The sequence below is a fragment of the Convolutriloba macropyga genome, chromosome 4 (assembly GCF_964194025.1).
Source record: "Convolutriloba macropyga chromosome 4, txConMacr16.3, whole genome shotgun sequence".
Taxonomy (NCBI): domain Eukaryota; kingdom Metazoa; phylum Xenacoelomorpha; order Acoela; family Convolutidae; genus Convolutriloba; species Convolutriloba macropyga.
In genome coordinates, this window is record NC_134471.1 from 28,948,366 (window position 1) to 28,960,450 (window position 12,085).

General features: G+C 33.0%; 1 protein-coding gene across 10 annotated transcripts in view; it reads left to right on the forward strand.

Moving 5' to 3' along the window:
• The first annotated feature begins 1,949 nt into the window (after positions 1 to 1,949).
• LOC142338368 (uncharacterized) overlaps positions 1,950 to 12,085 on the forward strand; it is a 131,915-nt gene continuing 121,779 nt past the window's right edge. Inside the window, exons 1-2 of one of the 10 annotated variants that reach the window (XM_075388088.1) lie at positions 1,950 to 2,422; positions 9,740 to 10,022. In XM_075388088.1, the coding sequence (XP_075244203.1) occupies positions 9,926 to 10,022 (97 nt within the window). In that variant the 5' untranslated portion in view covers positions 1,950 to 2,422; positions 9,740 to 9,925. Of the gene's footprint in view, positions 2,423 to 9,582; positions 10,023 to 12,085 lie in introns of all 10 variants that reach the window. The other 9 variants (XM_075388083.1, XM_075388080.1, XM_075388082.1 and 6 more) reach the window with 9 other exon arrangements.

Here is a 12,085-nt window from a genome sequence, read left to right on the forward strand (position 1 = left end):
TAAAACAGCAAATGGTTTCAACATGAAGTACAAGGAGCGTTGATAATTCTAATTGTAGATTTCAGAACAGAGAAATATCAAAAATTCAATTCAAAAATTTCGAAAATTTTTTCACAGGCTTTCTGAGAATTGTTTCAGCTTATTTTACCACTCACCTTAAAATTGATTTTTTTGAAACTCTTGTCAGTCATGAATGAATCTAATGAGACGTATGTTTGGTTTCCACGCTTTCAATGGCTTTCAATTGTACATAAAGCTTTATATCGTTTTGGTTTCTTACCAGTGGTCAAATAATTTTCTGAATTAAAAAATTTCTCTTCCTAACGTCCTCTTCTTATCTGTTTTTAAGTTTTGAAAATTGGATCTAATAGACATTTGGAAATCGCACGTGCGGATTATTAGGGTGATTCATTGTAATTTTTAATCGTTTCACCAAGAAAATTTTAATCTCTGGTCAAGTCTTGGAGATTTTTTCGTTTAGCAAAACAGGAGACGGGTGCTAGTGAAATAAATTCAATTTGCAAATAAGAGTTTAAAAGTTATAGTACAGTTGGTTGTTGGCCGCCTTTGTTTGAAAAATATCGCTTAAAAATTCCAAATTTTTGGGTCTGAGTTTGGCTAGCATGTGTTTGGCGATTTTTTTCATTTTCTGGGGCCAAAGCTCATTGAATGAAAATGCTGTGATTCATGTTTTTCATTAGTTGGAAACATGTTCAATTTTTATTCATACTACAACTTTAAATTACTTAAGTAATCATAGTTAGAATGTCAGTTTAACAGGTACAGCGGGCTGTTAAGGTGCCGTTTGGTTTCAATACACCGCGAGATTTGTAACTTCCTACTCAAATTTTGAAATTTTAATTTGGCTATATTTTCTACATCCATGTATAATTTTTATGAGTCAAGAATATACGAGAGATTTCTTCACGGCGTACATGACAACTGTTGTTCATTGACATGGTTGTAAAAGTCGGAAAAATAATGTCAAATAAGTCAAAATTTTGCGAGAAAAATCGAGAAAGGGAGTACGTTATACTTCAATTTTTCATTTGAATTATCCCAATTTTTTCTGTTTACTTGGCTATGCTTTCGGTGGTGAAATAATTAATCAATTGTTTCAAAATCTATTGAAGTGAAGTCAATAATTGAGCAGACATAGACTACAATTATATCTGAAGATTATGAGCGCTTAAAAATTCTTCATCCTCATGTCCAATATTTTATTCTGTATTTCTGATTAATATAATTTTGCCTGAAACCCTTGAGGGTATGTTGTTTGTATTTACTCGGGCGTTTGACTGAAGCTAGCAAGGAAACACTGCGGCTATTTCCCACTTTGCCTGTCAACACATGCTCTTTCTGTTGCCAAACATAACAATAGGGGTCCTTGCGATTATTTCAGGCCACTATGAAATAATGTCCACAATTAAAGCCTGAAAAGTGGAGAGAAAAATAAGTTAGCACGTTCCCCTTTTGTTTCCATTACTCTCAATTAACTACGCTTTTGTTAAATTCTCTAACACAGCAAAAATGAGAGAGAAAAGCAGGAATGCTTAGATACTGCAATGTGAATATACAGGAAAAGGGCTGAACAAATAAATTTGGCGAAGCAGTTAATTTTTGCGCCACTATCTTCAGCTGAAGAAGGCGTGAAGAGTGGAATCATTCACGATTTTTGTTTTGTTTTCATTCTGAGAAAAGCGTCTTGCTGTCTTTAACAGCGTGAAAAAGTCCAAATCCTGCAAAAACGATCTATACGATTGGAGGGGTGCTTAAAGTGCAAATAATGAAGGGAGCTTTCTCACATAAGTAATGCAATCAAAATCATACCTGCTTTGGGATGAGAAAACAGATTCCATAAACAAACCGGGAATAAATTCTGATTGGTTGAAAGTGGTGCCTGAAAGACCACTTTCCAAACGTGTACCCCTTTTGCTTTCCTACCTCAGCTGAGAAAGACTTTTGCCAGTTAAGAGTTAAATTACTGTGAGTTGGTGGTGGTGATATGTAAAATAATGCTAATAATTGAATTAGCGTAATTCTATTATCCCACTATAAAGAATTGTTTTCCTGTTTACCTGTTACCCCCTACTGTCTTTTCAATTTCGTGTTACCCACTGCCCAAGTATATTTTGTCGACTAAATTTTTTCAATTGAATCATTTAGGGCAACAAATACTGTTTGCCAGAGTGTAAATGTACACACGAAAAATTGCAGATATTCATTTGTTTACTATTTATATCATTTTATTCAGATTTCTTGGATAATTTCTGGGTAACCATACACGTAGTGAATTAATGAAGTCCAGAAAACTTTTTAGTAATTTATGATTACTTCTGGTTGCACGCAAAAATTTTTAACGCTTATCTAAGCCGACGCGACACATCTCTAGTTACTAGCCCTGGTTAAAGTGGCACACATTGTCAGTGCGTATTATTTTTAAATGAGACGAAAAGAGCTGACTTTGGGCTGACATTCGGCGCGGATTTTTAGACCTCTTAAATAAATTCAGCTCTCTGCAGGACACTTCAGTAGATAACATCAACGCGATTTTTAAATAATTTTCTTGAGTTGTCTAGCTCTATCATTCGAGTTCTAAATAATGCAAGATTTGACCATTTTCCTGCTGCATAAATGTTCTTCAACCAAACGATTTTCAAAGTAATTATTTTTTCTAATGACTTGAGAGCGCGTGCATTGTCTTGTTGTTTTTCTGCAATATTGATCAACCAAAAATGCAACAAACAAAAGCTGTATACGACATCAAATTTTTAGTTTAATAAGTTAATAAGCCAAGATTTGTTCTCATCGATAACTCTTGTGTTTTGTGGAGTAAAGAAGGATCAATTTTTAATACATTTTGAGCGCTACGGATTAGACATGATTAACATTGTCTAGTTTTTACTACCCCGTTAAAAAGTCTTAAATTTTTCATACCCTAAACATTACTCGAGCACTATACATATAATCAGAGACAACCAGTACTTTCATTCATAAAAGTACTGTTTACGATATTAATCAATCCATCTAAAATTTTGTTATAAAGTTTATAAAATTATAAGATTTGCTCATTATAAAATTTGTTAACTTCAATTTCGCTTTGCAAAGTTTGCAAATGCTTTAGCTGATAAAAAGATGCTATGTATAAGTAAAATTTTGCTACAAAATTTGCGCTATTTAGATTTTATGGTTCCATGACTGTTTTGAGATAGACCAATAAAAGTAACCGACCAATAACGAATTACAAGTTTTTGGCCACCAAAAGGTAATTTCTGTTCAATTATACATTAAAAGAACGTAGAAAGAGGCTAAATAAAACCTTAAAATATTCAAAAACCACTACATTTTGGTTATTTGAAAACAAGGAAAACCAATTATCCGAAAGAATTTTAAACTTAATTTTGGTTGTTACTGGAATAAAATTTAGAAAAATGCTTAGGGGTCAATTTTCTAAGGTGAGACAAAACTGAACATAAAACCATTCAAAAACAGTCTAAAAATAGACAAAAAACAAGAGCATCATCAATTGAAGTCGTTATATGATTTCAATTTAAAAATTTAAGCAGATAATTAGCTGAAATGAAAGCAGCAAAGAACATAACACGAGACATGATTTGAAAAGGAGAACCGCAAAATCAAATAACGCCAATAGGTTGCTATTATCAGTTTCTTGAGAAAAAAGTTTTAGCAGATTCTAGTATCTAAAAGATCTAAGAGGAGACAAACTCTTTTATTAGTAAATACTGTTAAGATATCGTTCTAAAAAAATTGTGAATTTTGTTCGTGTATAGATAGAAGCTCAATCTCAAAGGGAAATGAAGTGAACTGAAGAGCGCAGAAAACAACTAGAGATATTGTTTGAAAGTGAATTTGACAAATGAAGGTATTTTTTTATTGCGCAAAAAAAATTTTCTGCTTAATCACTACAATTAAAAAAGTGCGTAATGAAGATGATGTTTAGAGGAGAAAATTGAAATATAGCAATAAACGTAAAGAGATTTCAGCTGCTTTCAACGTAAAAATGTTTAGTCTCAGAGAATATTTTTTATCTTGCGGCATTTTTTGTCCTTTTAATCTATATTTATGATTTATTTTCTTAACATTTTCATGCTTTACTGATCCATTAAGAAGCATTTTTTTTTTCATTTTTTCTCTTTCTGGGGATTTTTGTCTCATTAGTTTCACTGCTCCATATAAGAAAACAAAGATTTTTTTGAGGGCAAGCACTAAATTCAGTTCTTGTTTCAGCTTTCAAGGAAGCATTGTTGTTTCCTGTTTAACTATCGCTATGACGACATCAATGCCCTGCTAGCCTGAATGACAATTTTTGTTGCTAGTTTCCGTCATATCTGGCCAATAGTGTCAAATTTTTGAAACTTCTAACCTTAGCTATTATGTATTCAATTCATTGCATTTATTTTCTTTCAGCGATTGTTTTTTGTTTTTTTTTACACGGGCTTAAATTAAAATCCCTATTTTACCTCTACGAATCTCAGTTTTCTTATTTAATTCAGGTGTTGTGCAGTACATGGCTTAGTTTTTCAACTGAGTCGCAGTATTTTGTATTTTTGTGCTATCGCCTTTTGATTTAATATAGATAATCGGTTAATATTTAATATTTTTGGTATCAATTGAATATGAGTTTTCCAAATAACTTTTTGTACTGTTAACTAATCTGGGCCAATTTTTTTTTCAGATTTTGACAATTGGATTACTTTTGGATTTGAACCTATTCAAACGCAAAAATTTGGTATAAAAATGAAGTGGACGTGGCTCGTTTTTTTCACTCTTAACAATTGGGAATAAAAGTGGAGATCTTAGCAAGGAAGTTTTCCAATATGAATCCAGTTTTATTTCACAACGATTGCAGAGAAACCTCACGATTAGTTTCCATCCTTAATAATCGGCGATATGAGAAGAGTAGAATCTAAAGAGATCTAATATTAATACACCTTAATTTTACCCTACATCTAATTGCCGTAGATAAGGTGGAAGTCTGTGAGCCTAGGGATCTAAAGAGGGGTTTCAAATCTTCCTTCGAGAAAATTTTTATAAGTTCAAAATTGATTATTTGCAAACCATTATTTCCACAAGTTTCTACAATTAGATCCAGCAACTCTAATTTATAGTGTTTCACATTTTTTTCTACTGTTTTTACACCAAAAATTGGTGAACTAACATATAAAAAAATATTTTCCTAGTTTTCCATTCCACTCTTTGAACCCATTAGAACGGTGGAAAAACCCGACTCGGGATTAAGTATATCGCCATTAGAGTTCAGAGTTTCAAATTAAAATTTGTGTTAGTATTTGTATATAGCATCCAGACTAATCATCAGAAAAAATATCCAACGCAATTCCAGTTTGAGAGGTCCAGACCGACGTGCCTTCCAACCATACCATCTTCGAGCGCACACCTGCATATCGTGCGTTACAGTAACATTTTTTGAACGCATTAAAGATCTCTGAGGGTGCAAGGGTCGTAAGAAATTTTAAATTTACAAAATGTGGTCAGAGGTGGCTTCAAGCACACCATAGACTCAACAGCGGCTATTTCTAATGCACAAAAAGTCCGATCAGAGAGACTGCAACGAGCGCAACACAAATTTTGAAATTTTTTCGACATTTGTTCAATGTCTTTATTTAGAGGTATGTTGATTTAAGTAGGTGGCGAAATTGGTGAAACAAAAAAAAGCATTAATTAATTAATAGAGAAATCAATTCATATCATGTTTTATCAATATAAGTAGACTATCAATAAACCATAAGCAACGTTATTTATCGCAAAAATTGATCACTTAAAGCATATATTATACAGAAAATCAACTCTTTGGTCATGTGATAAATAATTGCTTTAGCTTGATCAGAGATGAACTCCAGCGCTCAAGTCTGGGAACTTCTCTAAACTTGTTTGATCAGAGGCCACTTTGGTCGTGGATGTTCTGATCAGAGGTCACTTCGGTCTGGTTTGGTCTGATAACATGTCGCTTTTTTCTGGGACGGTCTGATCAGAGGCTTTTACGGTCCGGACCTCAACCTGGGATCCAGTATGGTCTTTCTCACGCATTAAATTTATCGCAGGTTGCTTAATTGTTCTGACCCATCTTTTAGTGGGGGGGGGGAGGAAATATATACTCAACTGGGTTTTTTTTTTTTCAGTCAATTTTGGCCGATCGATATATTCATCGTAGAGAGTTGCGAGTGAAATCATTAGAAAGCCCGCCCAGCGTAAAATATGGATTTAAAATTTTTTTTTGATTTTCCTTTCTTACAGGGAGTTATCGAACTTTAATCTTTGAGAAATGTAGAGTGAATTCCGTTGTTTTTGTTCACATTTTCCGTAATTTTGACCAAATTTTTGTTACTTTTGCTAAAATATCTTGAAATTGTTAACAACAGTGGGATTGATCTTATCTTAAAAGATCGAGGGGGGTTGCTGAATTGTTCTATCAGAGCTTTTTGGCTTAAATTTATGCAATTTTTTTCAGAAATCAGACTTTCTTTGTCAAAAATGGGACACAATATGCATTTTGGGCCCGCTTTCACTGAACTTGCTGAAAGTAGACACCTTAAAACAGCAGTCATATTCATAACAGTCTTGACGAGAGAGCTAGTTGCACTACTGTTGGTTTTAAGAGTCTTCAGAAATCATAATTTTGCCAGATTTTTGCAAATTAAATCACGATAATTAAACGAAATGCATTATTTATTTTTGATATACTTAAAAATTTTTTTTAAATTGATCTATTTTGCAACCAATTGAACAACTGAATATCTTTTTAGTCGCGCAGCAATATGAGGGCTGATATTGATCTCACCATGGATCCAAACGGTAAAAAAATTTAGATATTAATGAGGCGCGGTCTTTTTTAAAAAAAATTTCCGCATATAGTTTCTTATGCATATCGCTGACAAGAATTTCAAGTAAGAGCTCTTTTATCGACAGATATTATTTACAAAAATTTAATGATAACGACCATGTTTTACGGTCTCAGAGTAGAGCTCGTGTTTTTTATGGCTCTGACCAATTGCTTTCGTAGAAATTTGTGGAAGAATTTTTTGCATTTATTTTTTTATACTTTTTTGTAGTCCAATGACATAGTCACCGCAATCAGTGACCAAAATGGCTTATTAGGAGGAATATTTGAAGCACACAAAGCTTTCAGTTGTTACCTAATGTCTCTTATAACTTTGAATTCATTTGTTTTAAGAAAATGTAGGCGAATTTTTGAACTTTGACACCATTTTCTGTTTTTGTCTCAGCTTCGGCGTAGTCTCGATAAAAACAAGCAAAAACCCATTTCCTGTTAGTCGAAAAATTAATGTCTGTAACGGTATTCTAATTAACTAATGGATTTTTGGTTTTGACACTACGAGTTTCAATCTTTTTTAGTATACTTGCTGATTTTTTTAGTTCATTTTCTTTCGTTGTCGAATTATTGCAATATTGACAGATCCAGTTAAAGATAAGTATAGTTGGGAAAATCAACGGGGTTAAAAAATGGGTATCCGAATATGTTAATTGTTTTTATTGAACAGTTTGCGCTTTTGGGCTGAGACACTTGTCTTGCAAAACTTAGTGATCCTTTTGCATAAATTTGTCTTTCTTTTGGTTGTTATACGACATATACCTGATAATGATTGCTCTCAATTGCTTCCTGACGATATATAACAACCAAGTTTAATCTTTCAGTATTTAGCTATTTCTTTAGTAACTTTCAACCTAATTTTTCTTTTTTTAAAAAAGACTTTTTCAACTATTTCCTTTCTGCTTTGATTTTTGTCACAATGTAACTCAATCTCACTAATAAGAAATCTCAATTATTTTTTTTGACTCAAACGTTATTTTCGCGGTTGGCTATATGTTTTGATTGATTGCTCTGGCCATACAGTTCCAACAGATATTTTCGAGGTTTCGCTTCTGTTCACTTTTTGGGTTTTTTGTTGTCATTTCTATGTAGTCCTTTTATAGCGAAAAAACCATTGATTTTCAGATGAGAACCAGGTGATGTTTTACAGCTCTTGCAGATAACATCTTATAAATTTAATACCTTGAACAATGTGGTTTAAAATTGTTTGTGAAATTTTAGCTTCTGCCTGTTTTTGTTATTTTGTCGTCTCGTGACTTAGTCTTTCAATTTTTTTCAAAAGTTTGAAAAAAATTTTTTCAAATATTTGAAAAAATTTTGCATTTTTGATCTTCGCCATTTTTTAAAATTGTTTTTTTTTGGTCGATTTGTAGCTTAGCCTCTGTAAAGACAGCTCACAACCCGTTTCTAGTGAGCTATAATTAAAACAATAATGGTTTTAGTGCCAACCAACTGTTTTTCGGTTTTGTTACTACTGTTACTACAAATTTTTATAACATAATTGAGAACTTTAAATATTTGTACATTTTGAAGGACTTTTGTGTTCTTTTAAAAATATTACGCTAATGGTAAGTCCAATTGGCTTTGAAATTGTGCCAAATTAAACATTTCCATTGCTCTTAGCAACAGGTTTATGGATTCAACCGTTTTAGCGTTTTCACTGCCATTTCGTGCAAAGCAAGCTTAGTTTTGCCGGTATTTGTCCTTCTTTTTTGTAGTCCTATGACGTACACTGGATAATGACAGGTCTCTGTTGCTTGATATGTAGATTTTAAACTAATTTTAGTGATTTCAATTTTTATCTAATGATAATCATCATTTTTGAAATCAATTGGTTTCAAAAACAAACGGAATTTTGAACTTCGCACCTTTTTGCTCTGTTTGTTGACCTTTTACCCAGTCGCATTGAGAACAGGTCCCATTTTTTTCAATTGTAGTAAAGGTTATTTTTTGTTTAGGTTTAATCTGATGGAAGGTTGATTTTGTTATAAATTTTTAAAAATTTTGACATCGAATTTTGGTCGTAATTAATGTTTGTTATTTTATTTTTATCATGGTTTTTTCCAGTAGTCCTACTAACAACAAGTTTTATCGGCCCTCTAGCGTGGCCTTATTGTATTCTATTATGGTTTATTGAGCGGTTTGTATGTTTTTGAAACTTTTCTATGGGATCATCATTTGGTCGCCAATTAAGGCAAGAATCAAGAATATGGATGAGCGGGGTCGGAACATTATGTGCGTACGCACATTACCGAGCCACCTTGTTAGATATCAATTTTCACCGCCAATTCCACAGAAATCAATGTTGGTGAGATGGTTTTTTTAATCAAACGACAGAGAAAGTTTTGTGGTAGTTTGAACTACTGAAAGTTTGAACAGAAACAAAGTAAATATGCAAATAGTTTTAATCATTAACGTCTTTGAGTATGAATATTTACAGTTTTCATCTGTCTGAGATAATTGCCTTTTTTCGGGCTACCTTTTTTAACATTATTCTTTTAATGCTTGAGTTTTTTCTGGAACGATAAGACAAATGCAAGAACTAATTTCTTTTCAGTTGAAATTACGCCTTTCATCGAATTAAGCGTTACTTCTTTAGTCCTGCAGGTAACATACTAACATCGAGAATCGGGTAATATAAATACGTCTTTATATGAGAATCATATATATTATAACATTTTATATAACGAGATGTGTATAATGTATTTAAACAGACTTTCCCTCATTTTTAGAATGTAATATCCATCATCATTACTTGCAATTTTTACTTCAACCTCAAATAGAGCTTCTACAGTGAATGATAAAAAAAATTTCAACTGATCATTAATTTGTTTTTTTTCGAATAGTCTATTTTGCCTTTGTTTACTCTAGCTGTCCCAAATCTTTGCTAAGCAAATTTCCTTGCTTGCCCAAGTTATTGCCCATCAGCTGAATATGGTCGTCTATTTTCCGCAGGAATCCGGAAAATGAAAAAGCGATAAGAAACCCTGAATAATTCTAAAAGTTACAGTATCGGCGACTGGCATTTTCAAGTAAATATATCCCAGATTTGTTATCATGGCTTACCAAAGCTCCCCCTTTATTTTTAGCGTTGTTCCAAATTTATTCATTATGTTATTGTTATTTATTGCTACATTTCTTCAAAATTCATCAGGTAAGATCAAGCCATGATTTTGATTATGTTTCTATCTGGCATTTATGCATATTCCAAAAATAATTAACATTTATTCTCTATTTTATGTTCTTGTCTGTATGTATCGAGAGTTTAGTTCGGGTACCCTGGTCAGAGTCGTGGGACTGGTATGGTGTCTGAGAATGTAAACCATGTGGTGAATTACTTTTGCTAAATTTTCAACACATTTTGTGTATTTAGAAAAGTGTTTTTAACGTTCTAACTTTGTATAAAAATCTTAGGCAATTTCTCATCAACCAAAATTCTCATCAGTTCTAATCATGAACAAACCAAATTGTAATTTGAGACACAATTTAAACTTGCAACCCACACAATCGAATTTTGATGCCCACGAATTTTTTCAATATAATCCTAATCGTTAGCCTGATTTTGTAATTTTGTAGTTGGTTTCAAGTCTCCCCGCTCATTAGGTGAGACGAAGACGTAATGAAATTACTAATTGCTTTTTACGTTTAAACGTTGACAAATGTTGGACTCAAAACTCCGCTCTCACTTGGTCAGTTTTCGTCAACGCAATTAGGGATATTAGATTTTGCCATTAAATAAGATTCTATGAAGAGATGTCTATTTAAGAACATTAGTATGATCTGTAGGAACAAATCGAAGCTTGGTTTTGGGAGTCAAATGAAATTTAAAGCAAAAAACACTGACATACGACGTTGAACTAAAGTTTACAAAAAGATTCTCAGAGACAGTTATCTAACTTGATCAAACCCAAAAACGTTTTTGTGAAAAACTATAATTTGAAAAAAAGATCACATCGAATGATCACATTTGAAGTGGCTATAATGCTAATTTTCCCTTTTCAATTCATTGTTTTTTTGCTTCTTTTTTGCACTTTAAGGGATAATGTAGTTCAATAAGTTATAATTTTGATAATCATAATTGAAGTTGGACAATCAGCAGAGCAAATTCTGATCCAGTTTTTTTTGAGCAAGTCGGAAGCACGCCCAAGCAAAAAATTGTACAGGTCAAAGAATGGTAGGTCTGGTTGTATTTCAACATGTCTTTGTCGGATTGATCATGGACTACTTCGAACAAAGAGTTTGACCTTGTTAGTTTGCTGCATCATATGATTGCCTGAGTGTAATAGTTTTTAAGATTTCAAAACCACAAATTTTAATTCTCTGACACCAAAAAGGAAACATAACAAGCATGGTAATAACTTAAAAGAAATCAAACTTGATTTTGTATGTATGAAAAGATTTTGCTTCATTTTTTCGTCAATAAAAAAACTGAAATATTTGTAAGAACCTAATTGTCTTTTTATGTATTGTGTAACGTGTAATTTGCAAAGTGTAAATTGTTAAAAAAAAGTAAAATAATGTCAAAGTGGGGCTCCGATGTAGGTAGGCATTTTTCAGTAATTACCTTGACCAAATCCAAGAGTGGGTTGAAATGGGCTGCATTGTGTTTTCACGAATCATCCTTGTGACTATATTACTTTGATGTACACGTGGATTTTAATGGATGCATTGGGAAGAATTTGGAGGATTTTAACGGCTGGCCTAGATCGCGATAAAAAGATTTAGGACTTAGCGTTTAGGAGTGGTGGTGGGTAGTTTGTCCGCATGGTGATAACTCATATTGGTTTTTAATGGAGAACTGTTTTGGTCTGGCATCGCTGGTCTAGAGGCAAGGACAGCTGCTATTTATAGAAAAACAGAAACAAACGTGCGTGTGTACGTGTGTGTTAGTGTGTGTGTATTTGTGTTTATATGTATGTATGTATGTATGTATTCGTGTCTGCTTGTGCGTGTTTATATGTGTATGTGTCTGTTGTCTGTAAATATGTGTGTGTGTCTGTGGGTTTGTGTATGTATGCGTGAGTGTCTGTCTCTGTGTGTATGTGTGGTGTAAGTATGTGCGTGTGAGCGTGACTGTGTGTGTGTGTGTGTGTGTGTATTTGTGTGTTTGTATGCGTGTGTCTGTTATAAATATATGTCTGTATCGGTGTGTGTGCGTGTGTGCGTGCGTACGTGTGTGTTGGTCTCTTTGTGTGTGTGTGTGTGTGGGGGGGGTCT